Source organism: Bolinopsis microptera, chromosome 5, assembly GCF_026151205.1.
Source record: "Bolinopsis microptera isolate Bmic1 chromosome 5, MBARI_Bmic_1.0, whole genome shotgun sequence".
In the NCBI taxonomy this organism is placed as follows: domain Eukaryota; kingdom Metazoa; phylum Ctenophora; class Tentaculata; order Lobata; family Bolinopsidae; genus Bolinopsis; species Bolinopsis microptera.
This window is the reverse complement of record NC_087076.1, coordinates 684,852-702,212: the sequence shown is the minus strand read 5'-3', so window position 1 is coordinate 702,212 and position 17,361 is coordinate 684,852. Positions and strand designations below refer to the sequence as shown.

At 46.4% G+C, this 17,361-nt stretch overlaps 4 protein-coding genes across 4 annotated transcripts in view; 2 read left to right on the top strand and 2 right to left on the bottom strand.

Moving 5' to 3' along the window:
- The window catches only part of LOC134815899 (cilia- and flagella-associated protein 53-like), an 889,273-nt gene that overhangs the window by 342,642 nt on the left and 529,270 nt on the right, over positions 1-17,361 (top strand). The window lies entirely within an intron of this gene.
- Positions 1-17,361, top strand: part of LOC134815896 (probable ubiquitin carboxyl-terminal hydrolase MINDY-4) — a 623,521-nt gene that overhangs the window by 348,371 nt on the left and 257,789 nt on the right. The window lies entirely within an intron of this gene.
- LOC134815276 (transcription factor 15-like) lies at positions 302-6,224 on the bottom strand. Its single transcript, XM_063823788.1, has 4 exons — positions 6,033-6,224; positions 4,900-5,058; positions 3,887-4,066; positions 302-674 (listed from the first exon to the last, which is right to left on the bottom strand). Exons 1-4 carry the CDS (start codon positions 6,096-6,098, stop codon positions 510-512), a joined length of 570 nt encoding a protein of 189 aa, XP_063679858.1. The 5' UTR covers positions 6,099-6,224; the 3' UTR covers positions 302-509.
- On the bottom strand, positions 7,836-11,317 carry LOC134814854 (helix-loop-helix protein 2-like). The gene is made up of 4 exons (XM_063823153.1): positions 11,129-11,317; positions 10,749-10,910; positions 9,789-9,962; positions 7,836-8,371 (listed from the first exon to the last, which is right to left on the bottom strand). The coding sequence occupies exons 1-4, from the start codon at positions 11,192-11,194 to the stop codon at positions 8,207-8,209; spliced, it is 567 nt and encodes a 188-aa protein (XP_063679223.1). The 5' UTR covers positions 11,195-11,317; the 3' UTR covers positions 7,836-8,206.

Here is a 17,361-nt window from a genome sequence, read left to right as displayed (position 1 = left end):
AGAGCAGTGTACTGGTGTACAGGAGAGAGGGGAGAGAGGGGAGAGAGGGAGATGAATAATCAGAGAGCACCATGCACCCTCTACCTGTTGAGCTTGAATCACTTTAATGTAGACAAAGAGCGACGGATTAGAGAGGTGTACACTAAGAAATTAACAATCAGATGTGGCAAGTCTACCAAAATTGGGATTTTAGAGATTCGATAACTAACTCGGATCAATTTTAAGCTCAATCATACAATTTTTCGCTAAAACAACTAAAAATTACCCCTAAATAAAAACACGTTTAGAAATAATTCATCACACTGGTTTACCATCGCAAATATTTAAAACGAACTTAAAACTCCATCACCTAATGCTTAAACTTTCAAGTTAAATAGTTAATTTAAGTGAATTTGAACAATAAAAATGGATTTTTAAAAATCAATTCAAAAAAATTCATCAGAATGGATAACGAATAAATGAATGATTACACCCGTTAAATTCATCTCAAATATTAGCTGTCAAGCGGATTAGTTCTTGTCTCCCTTTTTGAGGATGAAATGAGAGTCCATGGTAGGGATAGGTCGGACAGGGAGTCCGTACTGAGGGTTCCAGGAACCGTACTCCGAGTGTTCTGAGTGGACAGGGTAGGAGGGGTAGACTCTAACTACCCGGGGACACGCCACTCCGTCCTCCTGAGGTGAGTAGTTGTTAGCACCACGTGTCATGACGTCACACCACGTGTCATGACGTCACACCACGTGTCACGAGTGTTCTGAGTGGACAGGGTAGGAGGGGTAGACTCTAACTACCCGGGGACACGCCACTCCGTCCTCCTGAGGTGAGTAGTTGTTAGCACCACGTGTCATGACGTCACACCACGTGTCATGACGTCACACCACGTGTCACGAGTGTTCTGAGTGGACAGGGTAGGAGGGGTAGACTCTAACTACCCGGGGACACGCCACTCCGTCCTCCTGAGGTGAATAGTTGTTAGCACCACGTGTCATGACGTCACACCACGTGTCATGACGTCACACCACGTGTCACGAGTGTTCTGAGTGGACAGGGTAGGAGGGGTAGACTCTAACTACCCGGGGACACGCCACTCCGTCCTCCTGAGGTGAGTAGTTGTTAGCACCACGTGTCATGACGTCACACCACGTGTCATGACGTCACACCACGTGTCACGAGTGTTCTGAGTGGACAGGGTAGGAGGGGTAGACTCTAACTACCCGGGGACACGCCACTCCGTCCTCCTGGGGTGAGTAGTTGTTAGCACCACGTGTCATGACGTCACACCACGTGTCATGACGTCACACCACGTGTCACGAGTGTTCTGAGTGGACAGGGTAGGAGGGGTAGACTCTAACTACCCGGGGACACGCCACTCCGTCCTCCTGAGGTGAGTAGTTGTTAGCACCACGTGTCATGACGTCACACCACGTGTCATGACGTCACACCACGTGTCACGAGTGTTCTGAGTGGACAGGGTAGGAGGGGTAGACTCTAACTACCCGGGGACACGCCACTCCGGCCTCCTGAGGTGAGTAGTTGTTAGCACCACGTGTCATGACGTCACACCACGTGTCATGACGTCACACCACGTGTCACGAGTGTTCTGAGTGGACAGGGTAGGAGGGGTAGACTCTAACTACCCGGGGACACGCCACTCCGTCCTCCTGAGGTGAGTAGTTGTTAGCACCACGTGTCATGACGTCACACCACGTGTCATGACGTCACACCACGTGTCACGAGTGTTCTGAGTGGACAGGGTAGGAGGGGTAGACTCTAACTACCCGGGGACACGCCACTCCGTCCTCCTGAGGTGAGTAGTTGTTAGCACCACGTGTCATGACGTCACACCACGTGTCATGACGTCACACCACGTGTCACGAGTGTTCTGAGTGGACAGGGTAGGAGGGGTAGACTCTAACTACCCGGGGACACGCCACTCCGGCCTCCTGAGGTGAGTAGTTGTTAGCACCACGTGTCATGACGTCACACCACGTGTCATGACGTCACACCACGTGTCACGAGTGTTCTGAGTGGACAGGGTAGGAGGGGTAGACTCTAACTACCCGGGGACACGCCACTCCGTCCTCCTGAGGTGAGTAGTTGTTAGCACCACGTGTCATGACGTCACACCACGTGTCATGACGTCACACCACGTGTCACGAGTGTTCTGAGTGGACAGGGTAGGAGGGGTAGACTCTAACTACCCGGGGACACGCCACTCCGTCCTCCTGAGGTGAGTAGTTGTTAGCACCACGTGTCATGACGTCACACCACGTGTCATGACGTCACACCACGTGTCACGAGTGTTCTGAGTGGACAGGGTAGGAGGGGTAGACTCTAACTACCCGAGGACACGCCACTCCGTCCTCCTGGGGTGAGTAGTTATTAGCACTCATTCAGGGCCACTCATTCCTCACACTGCTTTCAGTCATCACTATCAGCACCAGTTACGTTTAAATTTTCTAATGTATGTTTCCAGCAATAATTTATCAGTTAAAATGCTCATTAACAGTTAGTCAAGTAGAGGTGATATAATCCATTGCTTAATCTCCAGGGTTAATCTCCAGGGTTAATCTCCAGGGTTAGTCTCCAGGGTTAGTCTCCAGGGCTAATCTCCAGGGTTAATCTCCAGGGTTAATCTCCAGGGTTAGTCTCAGGGTTAATCTCCAGGGTTAGTCTCCAGGGTTAGTCTCCAGGGTTAATCTCCAGGGTTAATCTCCAGGGTTGATCTCCAGGGTTAGTCTCCAGGGTTAATCTCCAGGGTTAATCTCCAGGGTTAGTCTCCAGGGCTAATCTGCAGGGTTAATCTCCGGGATTAATCTCCAGGGTTAGTCTCAGGGTTAATCTCCAGGGTTAATCTCCAGGGTTAATCTCCAGGGTTAATCTCCAGGGTTAATCTCCAGGGTTAGTCTCCAGGGTTAGTCTCCAGGGCTAATCTCCAGGGTTAGTCTCCAGGGTTAATCTCCAGGTTTAGTCTCCAGGGTTAATCTCCAGGGTTAATCTCCAGGGTTAGTCTCAGGGTTAGTCTCCAGGGTTAATCTCCAGGGTTAATCTCCAGGGTTAATCTCCAGGGTTAGTCTCCAGGGCTAATCTCCAGGGTTAATCTCCAGGGTTAGTCTCAGGGTTAATCTCCAGGGTTAATCTCCAGGGTTAATCTCCAGGGTTAGTCTCCAGGGCTAATCTCCAGGGTTAGTCTCCAGGGTTAGTCTCCAGGGTTAATCTCCAGGTTTAATCTCCAGGGTTAGTCTCCAGGGTTAGTCTCCAGGGTTAGTCTCAGGGTTAGTCTCAGGGTTAATCTCCAGGGTTAATCTCCAGGGTTAATCTCCAGGGTTAGTCTCCAGGGTTAGTCTCCAGGGTTAATCTCCAGGTTTAATCTCCAGGGTTAGTCTCCAGGGTTAGTCTCAGGGTTAATCTCCAGGGTTAATCTCCAGGGTTAATCTCCAGGGCTAATCTCCAGGGTTGATCTCCAGGGTTAGTCTCCAGGGTTAATCTTCAGGGTTAATCTTCAGGGAAAATCTCCAGGGTTAGTCTCAGAGTTAGTCTCAGAGTTAGTCTCCAGGGTTAATATCCAGGGTTAGTCTCCAGGGTTAATCTCCAGGGTTATTCTCCAGGGTTAATCTCCCGGGTTAATCTCCAGGGCTAATCTCCAGGGTTAATCTCCAGGGTTAATCTTCAGGGTTAATCTCCAGGGATAGTCTCCAGGGTTAATCTCCAGGGTTAATCTTCAGGGAAAATCTCCAGTGTTGAAATCACTAACCCGTGAGGCCTTCCCTAATATTTATGGAAAATCTCCAGGGTTAATCTACAGAGTTAATTTCCAGGGTTAATCTCTAGGGTTAGTCTCCAGGGCTAATCTCTAGGGTAAATCTCCAATGTTGAAATTACCAACCCGTGAGGTCTTGATCTCTGAAGTAGATGAAACTTCTGAACTCCCAATACTCCCTTTCTCTTGCTCTGAAATTTCCCCCACCAGTTTCTCCAGATGACTTATGTAGCTCATAGCTAGCCGCAGGGTCTCAACCTTTGTCAACTTGACATCAGAGGGCTGTGTGGGGATACGACTCCGCAACTGTAATTGTTGTCTGTCAATGTGGACATATTCACAGATAATCTAATCGGCACTCATTTGGCGAAATTCAGCTACTTTGGACTTCTTGGCCAGCCAAATTTGGACCGGAAAAGTTTTGACTTTACAAATTTTAGCTATTTAAAATTTGTATTTATACGGATACGGCAAGTAATTACAAATAAGCTGACTAATCCATAATACTGCAAACGTTTTTTTGAAGGTCCAGTTGAAGGTCGAACAAATTAGCGCCAGCCAAATTAGGGCCGATAAGGTATATAAAACAGCTGTTAAATTTGACTTTACTCACCCTTTAAGTGCAAACCTTGAAGGATAATTCCTTTATTTGATAATTGGAAACAAATAATAATTTGTATAAGGCATTGTGCGTCTTATTACTCGAGAACAACTAAACGATCGTTCACGAGATATTGGCCCAATCTTTAACCATAATTTCACGAGCTATAATATTGGCCCAACTAGAAGTTTAAAGTAGAAGTCTAATATCTAAACTCCTTTTGATTTCAACCCAGCCTGAATAAAGGGCTAGGTTACCGTGATAAACGCTAGGTAACACGTGATGTTGCTAGGTTACACGTGATGTTGCTAGGTTACCGTGATGAACGCTAGGTAACACGTGATGTTGCTAGGTTACACGTGATGTTGCTAGGTTACACGTGATGTTGCTAGGTTACACGTGATGTTGCTAGGTAACACGTGATGTTGCTAGGTTACCGTGATGAACGCTAGGTAACACGTGATGAACGCTAGGTAACACGTGATGTTGCTAGGTTACCGTGATGAACGCTAGGTAACACGTGATGTTGCTAGGTTACCGTGATGAACGCTAGGTTGAGGTGTTCAATTCTGCTCCTCTCTCGCGTGGTAGCAGCGATTCTCTTCATTCCGCTCAACTTTCTCCTCTTTCTGCAATTTTTCCGACTGCTGTGCTTAGAAGAGGAGGACACCTTGCTTGAGCCATGGGGAGAAGAAGTCTGGAGTGGAAGTTATTGTAGTTTGAGGGGGGGAGGAGGAAGTCTGGAGTGGAAGTTATTGTAGTTTAGGGAAGGGGGGGGGACAAAGTCTGGAGTGGTAGTTATTGTAGTTTGAGGGGGGGGGGAGGAGGAAGTCTGGAGTGGAAGTTATTGTAGTTTAGGGAAGGGGTGGAGAAAGTCTGGAGTGGTAGTTATTGTAGTTTAGGAGGAGGGGGAGGAAGTCTGGAGTGGAAGTTATTGTAGTTTGAGGGGGGGGGAGGAAGTCTGGAGTGGTAGTTATTGTAGTTTGAGGGGGGGAGGAGGAAGTCTGGAGTGGAAGTTATTGTAGTTTAGGGAAGGGGGGGGGGGAGAAAGTCTGGAGGGGTAGTTATTGTAGTTTAGGAGGAGGGGGAGGAAGTCTGGAGTGGAAGTTATTGTAGTTTGAGGGGGGGAGGAAGTCTGGAGTGGTAGTTATTGTAATTTAGGAAGGGGGTTGGGGGAGGAAGTCTGGAGTGGAAGTTATTGTAGTTTAGGAGGGGGGGGAGTCTGGAGTGGAAGTTATTGTAGTTTAGGAGGGGGAGAAAGTCTGGAGTGGAAGTTATTGTAGTTTGAGGGGGGAGGAGGAAGTCTGGAGTGGAAGTTATTGTAGTTTAGGGAAGGGGGGGGGGGGGAGAAAGTCTGGAGTGGTAGTTATTGTAGTTTAGGAGGAGGGGGAGGAAGTCTGGAGTGGAAGTTATTGTAGTTTGAGGGGGCGGGGAGGAAGTCTGGAGTGGTAGTTATTGTAGTTTAGGAGGGGGAGTATGGAGTGGAAGTTATTGTAGTTTAGGCCGCAAATGGGGGGGGGGGGGGGGAGGGGGGTGGGAGGGGCACTGCAAGGGGGAATTAAGAATATACATATAATTGATCTGTGTGTGATAAAACGAAATTAATTATGTATGACAATATAAGTATTAAAACTGCATATTATGTTTATAATTTACAACCGATAAACTAACCTCGGAAGAAGCTTGCATTGGAAAGGGTATGCCAACAAAAGGTGTAACAAAATGTTCCATAACCATGACACAATCACAAAATAGAACTAGCTCCTAACTCAGCTTCAAAAACAGTGAGAAAGTCTGTCAATCTGGCTTGAGGGTGTTACTTGATACCATAATAGTCCGCACTATATGAGCTATATGCCTTCCTCTGCGCCTTATAAATGCATCTAGAGTTACACGCTAAATAAGTTTCTCGCACCCTCTCTACGAATAGGGCAGTGGAGAGGGGACACGTGGGCCCCAGGGTCCAATGGGGCGGTGTCAAGTGTCCAGCCGGGAGGAGATCGTCAGGAGACAGTCATAATAGAGCTAGCACTCAGACTCGTGGTTCTACGCTTTACTACAGAACTGGGTTTGGAAAGGACAAACAATTTCAATTAAGTTCGCGTTAAAGCTGGACTGGTTCCAGTTTGGTCAGTTCCTACAAAAGTTTTGCCGAACTTTTGCGGGAAGAAACCAGTGAGAACATCGGCAAAATCTCTTAAATACAGAGTCTCAGTCTGACTATTGACAATTATATCACATCTAGCACCTTAATATATCTAAATACCACTAACAATGAAGTTAACCCTACACAATTTACTACAGAAAAGGTAACTCAGTGATTAAATTTTCAGTCAATACTTCATCTTATCTTCGCAAGTCATGTGTCAGTAAAATGGCACGGAAAACTATCGTCTCGCTTTATATATAGTAAGATAACTTCGTCAAGAAGTTATAGTAGCAAAATCTATAGACCTTAATTATTAAGTTCTATTTGCTTGTAAGGTACAGGGGGTTTGGAAATGTTTGCATTAGTTTCATTTCTTCACAATAACAATATTGCAGTCTAGACTGTGCTGAAGAGGGATGGTGGGACAATATAAGAAGAGGGATCTGCATTGTGGGACAATATATGAAGAGGGATCTGCATTGTGGGACAATATATGAAGATGGATATGCATTGTGGGACAATATATGAAGAGGGATCTGCATTGTGGGACAATATAAGAAGATGTATCTGCATTGTGGGACAATATAAGAAGATGGATCTGCATTTTGGGACAATATATGAAGAGGGATCTGCATTGTGGGACAATAAAAGAAGATGGATATGCATTGTGGGACAATATAAGAAGAGGGATCTGCATTGTGGGACAATATAAGAAGATGGATCTGCATTGTGGGACAATATAAGAAGAGGGATCTGCATTGTGGGACAATATAAGAAGATGGTTCTGCATTATGGGACAATATAAGAAGATGGATCTGCATTGTGGGACAATATAAGAAGAGGGATGTGCATTGTGGGACAATATAAGAAGATGGATCTGCATTGTGGAACAATATAAGAAGATGGATCTGCATTGTGGGACAATATAAGAAGATGGATCTGCATTGTGGGGCAATATAAGAAGTTGGATCTGCATTGTGGGACAATATAAGAATATGGATCTGCATTCTGCATTGTGGGACAATATAAGAAGATGGTTCTGCATTGTGGGACAATATAAGAAGATGGATCTGCATTGTGGGACAATATAAGAAGATGGATCTGCATTGTGGGACAATATAAGAAGAGGGTTCTGCATTGTGGGACAATATAAGAAGAGGGATCTGCATTGTGGGACAATATAAGAAGATGGATCTGCATTGTGGGACAATATATGAAGATGGATCTGCATTGTGGGACAATATATGAACGGTACCTTAAGAAGGAGAGAACGTGAGTCATTAATTTTGGTACTGGGATGGAATTTATAAAAGTAAAACGATCAATTAACGGACAATGTAAATAGCGTACGATTTAATAAAATTAAATATAACATTAAACTTAATCCTGCGACGTTACGCCATTATAAAATTATAAACGTTCAAATAAATGATCGTTATAAACATGAAACACCCATAAACTGAAGGATCTAAGGAAGTATTAGAACTAATAATTCCCTTCTGTTATGTTTCCTAAGAGCTTCAGAGGAAATTTTTTTTAAACCGAGGATGAATCTTAAAATGTAAGGTAATTTACTACAATAATATAATGAAATGAAAATCAAGTAAATTATGTAAGTCTATTTGATAAATAAATATATTGTATTAATAATTGATTTAAACCAGCAAAACATCTAAAATATTAGCTGTGAAGCGGATTAGTTCTTGTCTCCCTTTTTGAGGATGAAATGAGAGTCCATGGTAGGGATAGGTCGGACAGGGAGTCCGTACTGAGGGTTCCAGGACCCGTACTCCGAGTGTTCTGAGTGGACAGGGTAGGAGGGGTAGACTCTAACTACCCGGGGACACGCCACTCCGTCCTCCTGGGGTGAGTAGTTATTAGCACCACGTGTCATGACGTCACACCACGTGTCATGACGTCACACCACGTGTCACGAGTGTTCTGAGTGGACAGGGTAGGAGGGGTAGACTCTAACTACCCGGGGACACGCCACTCCGTCCTCCTGAGGTGAGTAGTTGTTAGCACCACGTGTCATGACGTCACACCACGTGTCATGACGTCACACCACGTGTCACGAGTGTTCTGAGTGGACAGGGTAGGAGGGGTAGACTCTAACTACCCGGGGACACGCCACTCCGTCCTCCTGAGGTGAGTAGTTGTTAGCACCACGTGTCATGACGTCACACCACGTGTCATGACGTCACACCACGTGTCACGAGTGTTCTGAGTGGACAGGGTAGGAGGGGTAGACTCTAACTACCCGGGGACACGCCACTCCGTCCTCCTGAGGTGAGTAGTTGTTAGCACCACGTGTCATGACGTCACACCACGTGTCATGACGTCACACCACGTGTCACGAGTGTTCTGAGTGGACAGGGTAGGAGGGGTAGACTCTAACTACCCGGGGACACGCCACTCCGTCCTCCTGAGGTGAGTAGTTGTTAGCACCACGTGTCATGACGTCACACCACGTGTCATGACGTCACACCACGTGTCATGAGTGTTCTGAGTGGACAGGGTAGGAGGGGTAGACTCTAACTACCCGGGGACACGCCACTCCGTCCTCCTGAGGTGAGTAGTTGTTAGCACCACGTGTCATGACGTCACACCACGTGTCATGACGTCACACCACGTGTCACGAGTGTTCTGAGTGGACAGGGTAGGAGGGGTAGACTCTAACTACCCGGGGACACGCCACTCCGTCCTCCTGAGGTGAATAGTTGTTAGCACCACGTGTCATGACGTCACACCACGTGTCATGACGTCACACCACGTGTCACGAGTGTTCTGAGTGGACAGGGTAGGAGGGGTAGACTCTAACTACCCGGGGACACGCCACTCCGTCCTCCTGAGGTGAGTAGTTGTTAGCACCACGTGTCATGACGTCACACCACGTGTCATGACGTCACACCACGTGTCACGAGTGTTCTGAGTGGACAGGGTAGGAGGGGTAGACTCTAACTACCCGGGGACACGCCACTCCGTCCTCCTGAGGTGAGTAGTTGTTAGCACCACGTGTCATGACGTCACACCACGTGTCATGACGTCACACCACGTGTCACGAGTGTTCTGAGTGGACAGGGTAGGAGGGGTAGACTCTAACTACCCGGGGACACGCCACTCCGTCCTCCTGAGGTGAGTAGTTGTTAGCACTCATTCAGGGCCACTCATTCCTCACACTGCTTTCAGTCATTACTATCAGCACCAGTTACGTTTAGTTGATACCTCTAGCTAATACTTTATAAGTAATTAGAGTGAACTAATATAAAACCACAAACCCGCGATGTCTTGATCTCCGAAGTGGATGAGACCTCGGAGCTGCCTGTACCCTCTTGCTCTGAAATATCCCCCAGAAGCTTCTCCAGGTGCATCATGTAGCTCATAGCTAGCCGCAGGGTCTCAACCTTTGTTAACTTCACATCAGAGGGCTGAGTGGGGATACGACTCCGCAGCTGTAATTGTTGTCTGTCTGTCAATGTGGACATATCTACAATCTACATTTATTTCTAGCCAGCTAATCTCATCAAACTTCATTTGTTCGGCCTCCTATCAGAACTTAGTTAGAACCAGGAAAATCTTGGTACAATTTATTAGTTTTATTATTATAGCCATCTATCTTTAACTATATATAAAGCGAGACATCTACAGCTTATAGATCAATATTGATAAAATCGTTATCGCAAAATGACGAGTACTAACTTACTGTGACGAGCTGAACGGAGTACTAACTTACCGTGACGAGCTGAACGGAGTACTAACTTACCGTGACGAGCTGAACGGAGAACTTACTTACCGTGACGAGCTGAACGGAGTACTAACTTACCGTGACGAGCTGAACGGAGTACTAACTTACCGTGACGAGCTGAACGGAGTACTAACTTACCGTGACGAGCTGAACGGAGTACTAACTTACCGTGACGAGCTGAACGGAGAACTTACTTACCGTGACGAGCTGAACGGAGTACTAACTTACCGTGACGAGCTGAACGGAGTACTAACTTACCGTGACGAGCTGAACGGAGTACTAACTTACCGTGACGAGCTGAACGGAGTACTAACTTACCGTGACGAGCTGATCGGAGTACTAACTTACCGTGACGAGCTGAACGGAGTACTAACTTACCGTGACGAGCTGAACGGAGTACTAACTTACCGTGACGAGCTGAACGGAGTACTAACTTACCGTGACGAGCTGAACACTAACTTACCGTGACGAGCTGAACGGAGTACTAACTTACCGTGATAAAAGCGCAGTTGAGGTGTTCTATTCTGCTCCTCTCCCGGGTTGTAGCTGAGATCCTTTTTATCCCGCTCAACTTTCTCCTCTTTCTGCAGTTCTTGCGACTGTCACTGTTCTTGGAGGAGGACACTTTGTTTGAGCCGTGGGAAGGAGTTTGGAGCTGCAATATAAGTTGTTATTAGTTAATGTTGTTTGGGCCATTAGACTTAATGCACATGTTTCAGGTAAAATTACGTATTATTAACAAAACATTTTATCGAACTTAGCTTAATTCAGCTATAATTGATCTGTGTGCGATAACGAAATGAATCATTTATGACAATATAATAATTAAAACTGCATATTATCATGTTTATTATTTACAACCGATAAACTAACCTCGGAAGAAGCTTGCATTGGAAAGGGTATGCCTAGAAAAGGTGTAACAAAATGTTCCATAACCATGACACAATCACAAAATAGAACTAGCTCCTAACTCAGCTTCAAAAACAGTGAGAAAGTCTGTCAATCTGGCTTGAGGGTGTTACTTGATACCATAATAGTCCGCACTATATGAGCTATATGCCTTCCTCTGCGCCTTATAAATGCATCTAGAGTTACACGCTAAATAAGTTTCTCGCACCCTCTCTACGAATAGGGCAGTGGAGAGGGAACACGTGGGCCCCAGGGTCCAATGGGGCGGTGTCAAGTGTCCAGCCGGGAGGAGATCGTCAGGAGACAGTCATAATAGAGCTAGCACTCAGACTCGTGGTTCTACGCTTTACTACGGAACTGAGTTTGGATGCTTTATTAAAGAGAAGTCGGTTTGACCAACGATTCAATTATCCTTTAAGATAAAACTTTAAGGAGCAGAAATATCAAAACAGTGCATTAGAGATCGAGGTCTGAAAAGTTCTGACTGTTAGAGGTTGTATCACAACTCTTCAGATCATGGACATGACCTCTAATAGAGTGTTGTATCACAAAACTTGATGTCATGACCTTTAATTGAGTGTTGTATCACAACACTTCAGATCATGACCTCTTATAGAGTGTTGTATCACAACACTTGATGTCATGACCTTTAATTGAGTGTTGTATCACAACTCTTCAGATCATGACCTCTAATAGAGTGTTGTATCACAACTTTTCAGATCATGACCTCTAATAGAGTGTTGTTTCACAAAACTTGATGTCATGACCTTCAATTGAGTGTTGTATCACAACTCTTCAGATCATGACCTCTAATAGAGTGTTGTTTCACAAAACTTGATGTCATGACCTTTAATTGAGTGTTGTATCACAACACTTCAGATCATGACCTCTAATAGAGTGTTGTATCACAACTCTTCAGATCATGACCTCTAATAGAGTGTTGTATCACAACACTTCAGATCATGACCTCTAATAGAGTGTTGTATCACAACACTTCAGATCATGACCTCTAATAGAGTGTTGTTTCACAAAACTTGATGTCATGACCTTTAATTGAGTGTTGTATCACAACTCTTCAGATCATGACCTCTAATAGAGTGTTGTATCACAACTTTTCAGATCATGACCTCTAATTGAGTGTTGTCTCACAACTCTTCAGATCATGACCTCTAATATATAGTACTTGTTGTAGCGCGATGCGTTACTGTGCCTCGCCGCGCACTCAATTATGCTTCTCGCAACGCTAGATCGGCGAGATGCGCTACTGTGCCGCGCCGATCAGCTGCGATGAATTGACATCGTTAATTAAGACCTAGCTAATACAGTGTTGTTTCACAAAACTTGATGTCATGACCTTTAATTGAGTGTTGTATCAGGCTCTTACTAATTCGCTCGCCCAAAAATTTCACGTGACTTTAGTTTTTATGGTTTTGCAGCCGTACAAAACGGTTTTACATAAACCCTAATCCCAACCCTAACCCTAACCATAACCCCGAAGCTACCCATAACCCTTACCACAACCCTAACCCTAACCCGAGCCCTAAACAATCGAATTCATGTTTTACTAGCCTGTCACGTGACCAAAACGGTTTTTTGCCCATAACTCTCCAGGGAAGCATTTTCCAAAAATACACCGATCCAGATCAATTTCATACCCAAAAGGCCTTTTCACAAGAATTTTCTTAAAATTTGGGCGAGCGATTTAGTAGGAGCGGTTGTATCACGACCTTTAATTGAGTGTTGCATCACAACACTTCAGATCATGACCTCTTATAGAGTGTTGTTTCACAACACTTGCAAGTGTTGTGAAACAACACTCTATAAGAGGTCATGACATTCAATTGACTGTTGTATCACAACTCTGCAGATCATGACCTCTAATATATAGTACTTGTTGTAGCGCGATGCGTTACTGTGCCGCGCACTCAATTATGCTTCTCGCAACGCTATATCGGCGAGATGCGCTACTGTACCTCGCCGAGCTGCGATGAATTGACATCGTCAATTAATAGTACTTGCTACACGTTGCATACCTTTCTTGCACGCGAAGCGTTTGATTTACGATGTCAATCCTTCGCATCTCGCCGATCTACTGAAGTGGTTGAGAGAAGATGCGCGGCGCAGTAGTGCATCGCGCAAAAGGCAACCCCTTTTGCGGCCGACCGGCCGCTGCGCAATCGAAAGGGGTGGTCGGTTGCAGATTGTGTCAAATATATAATAGTTCGCTCGCAAGCTACAGCTACCATATACAAAAAAACTCGTTGATTGCTGACCCTTGTCCTTGAATTTTTTTATGCCTTAGGCACTTTGAGTCATGGATCGTTAGAAAATCTCGAGGATCGACTGTAGAGTGATTATATATTAGCACGCTTTATATTAGCACGCTCGATCGAGCGATTAATAGTGGGCCGGGAGCACAGATAAGAGCAGCACTGTGCAGATAAGACGGATTGCGCGCGTCGCGCTCGTGAAGAAATTGTAGCGAGCGCAAACATTAACACAATATATTTCATCGCGCAATACAGACCGTATTAAATTTGGTGTACATATTAGTTTCGTATCCGTTTTTACATATTTTGTAACAGTTTAAACTTTGATTAACAGTAAAGGCTAGTTATCCATTTTAAACACGTGACTGCGATTAACCTCCTCACCCGTCTCATCTTCTTCACTGTAGTCAGTGAACTAAGACTACTGCTTTATACGGAAATGGTGCCCAATTATTCAGACTGAAACTTTCCGGTATGTTCTTTTAGGGATTACAGTTAAATTTACCGCAGCCATTTCCTTATTACCCCAAACCCCGCGGTACATCGTGGTTTTTCTGTTTTTTAGTTCAAGTTACGACCTTTGGTAAGTCGTGATGGGGAGGGAGACCGTGTTGATGTCAGTTTCTTCCAAGTGAATCAAATTAATTACTAATTACCGATAATTATCAAATTATCTTACGTAATACCAGTTATCAGCGTAACAGTGTAACGCTGATAACTGAGAGTAACAGTGTAAACATAGTAACACACTGTTTGTTTTATGTGTTTAGAGCACAGTATCACGTGACACACAATGTATACCCCCGATTACTGTGATACCACTAGCTCTACAAGTAGATCCACACTAATCAGGTGTGCTAAACCGCTTCAACTAGTGTCACGTGATGCCCAAACAAGGAGTTACACAATTAGTGTCACTTGATAAAATCAACGATTTACGATAAGAAAATTTAAAAGTTAAGATTGAAGATTCCAGGTTATTAAACATTAAAACAAGAATTGCGCCCGTTGTTTCGTTTTGGCGGACGCTAGATTTCCATTTCACATTTACTATAAATTTAAGTATAACTATAAGCTCCAATCAGCTCACTTCAATCTTCATGATAATAATATTGATCAATTATGCATCAAATACGGGAAACACTTGAAATTCAGTTCAATTGCCGTAGAACTTAACTTGTATCTGTAATTCAAGAAATTATCAGCAAAGGTAAACTATTATATATTTGTAGCGCGATGCACTACTGGGTCGCGCGCGCATCAAATAATGCTTCTCGCAACCAACGCTTCTCGCAACCAACGCTTCTCTACCTTCGGTAGATCGGCGAGATGCACCACTGTGCCTCACCGAGCTGCGAAGGATTGACATCGTGAATCAATTATATATACTCGTGTACACATCAATACACTACGCGTGCCACGTACAAATTGGGTGTATTACCTAATAGTAATATTATACATTACATGCATCATATACACAGTCGCGCCGCGCATTCATAGATCACAGGCTATCTATACATCACATCTCCGCAAGCAATCCTCGCGCGCGCCCAACTTTTTCGTTGCATGGTAACGAACGAACACACGACATATTTAAACCCACCTATCTCGTTCTCCAAAATCCACGTTTTTCTGCAAAAACCTCCATTCGTAACCTTTCACTATTGCCTTTTTTCAAAAGGGTGAAAAGGAAAAAATGAAATTTTAAAACTTTACAATAAGTTAGGTGGAATTGTTAGAAAGGACCAGGGGAGGGGAGAGGGAGAGGGAAACCAGCTACCACCTGCAGATTGGTTGTAGTCTCACATTATTATACACAACCTAGTACACATTTAGATATCTTGTACTTCTTATTAGCGACAAGTAGCACAACAAGTTACAAGCTGCAACGTGTTCTCCCACACTTGATAGTGTACATGTGACGTAGTGTTCAACATGCATTTCAAGTAAAAAGAGAGAAAACACGTGTGTTTTTTGGCTTGGTATTTTACAACAAAAATTTGATGTAAAATAGATTTTTGTAATGAAGCTAGATTCAACTTTAAAATTATGAGCTTCCTTCCGTATTATAAGATTTACTGCGGAGTTTGGGGGGAAAGGCAAAAGCCACGGTAAATCTGGGTCCACGGTAAATCTGGGTTTTATCACGAACTTTATTGTGCACAAGAGCAGGTTTATAACACACATAACCACGTGATACCACGTCATACCACGTGATTTTACATTTAATAAGATAATTAGGAACACTATATTCCCAGTAATCTGTTACTGCACCACACAAGAACACATAGCGACAGTTACAATGTATCTTTTAACTCTCTGATCCAAGTGGACACCTCTTTTCATTAGTAACAGAACACGGAATTGGGGGGTACTCTTCAAGAACAGTACTATAGCAGTAACAGAGTAGTAACTAACAGTAACAGAGGAAATGTGAGAACAGTGTGTCCGGTAGGTGGTCGGGGTGATTTAATTAAAGTGAGTGTGAAGAAAGTTTAGCAATGTTTATTGTTTAATAACTAGAAAATCATACAATAATAATGTTTAGTACTAAAACTCATGAGTAGCTAATAAGGTATTGTATCTATTAGCCGCACAAAGTGGCACGTGTTTTCAACACGGAGAGGGAGAGGGAGAGGGAGGGAGAGGGAGGAGGAGGAGAGAGGGAGAGAGGGGAGAGGAGGGGAGAAGGGAGGGAGGGGAGAGGGAGAGGGAGAGGGAGAGGGAGGGGGAGGGGGTAGGGAAGGGGGAGAGGGGGGGGGAGGGGAGGGGGGGAAGGGGGGAGAGGGAAGGGGGAGGGAGGGGAGGGAGGGAGGGGGGGAGAGGGGGAGGGGAGGGAGGGGGGGAGAGGGGGGGGGGGAGGGGGGAAGGGGGGGGAGGGGGGGGGAGGGGGAGGGGGAGGGGGAGGGGAGGGGGAGGGGGGGAGGGGGGAGGGGGGGGGGGAAAGGGGAGGGGGGGGGGGAGAGGGAGGAAGGGGGGGGGGAGGGGGGAGGGGGGGGGAGGGGGGGGGAGGGGGAGGGGGTGAGGAGGAGGGGAGCGTGAGGGCGATGGGAGAGGGGAGAGGGAGGGAGGTGGGGGGGAGAGGGGAGAGGAGGGAGGGGGAGGGGGGGGGAGAGGGGGAGGGGATTGGGGAAGGGCGAGGGAGCGGGGGGGAGATGGGAAGGGGATGAGGGGAGGGAGGAAGAGAGGAGGGGATGAGGGAGAGTGGGATAGGGGGAGAGGGGAGGGGAGAGAGAGGGAGGGGGAGGGTAAGTGGGGGGGAGGGGAAGAGGGAGGAGGGAGGGAAGGAGGAGGGTGTGGGGAGAGGGGAAGGGGGAGGGGAGGGGGAGGGGAGGGGGGGAGTGGGGAGATGGGAGGGAGGGGAGGGGGAGGGGAGAGGGGGAGGAGGGAGGGAGGAGGTGGTAGGGAGGGGTGGGGTGGAGGAGGAGGGGAGAGAGCGGTGAGGGAGAGAGGGGGGAGTGGGGGAGGGGTGAGGGAGAGCGGAGGGGGTAGAGGGAGGGGAGAAGAGGGGAGGTGGGAGGGAGGGGGGGTGAGGGGGGAGTAGGGAAGAGGGGTGGGGGGAGGGAGGATGGAAGAGGGGTGGGGAAAGAGGGAGTGGAGGGGGGAGGAGGGGGGGGAGGAGGGAGGGGGGAGGGGGAGGGGGGAGGGAGTGGGAAGGGGAGGGGAGGGGCCGGAGGGAGGGGGGAGGGGGAGAGAGGGAGGGGAGGAGGGGGGATACCTACCTTGGGTACCTTGGGTTCGTTTCGGGCTAGCACGCCCAGGGCCAAGACATCTTGCGTCTCCACCACCGGTGTCTCCGTTATCATGTCTTGCTCACAGCCCATTCCAAGATTGAATTGCCATTAGCCCCTGTATATCCAGGGGTAGGAGGGGTGTCGGGGACGGTATGGAGAAAGCGATCAAGTGCTGCCTTGAATTTTGGCAAGG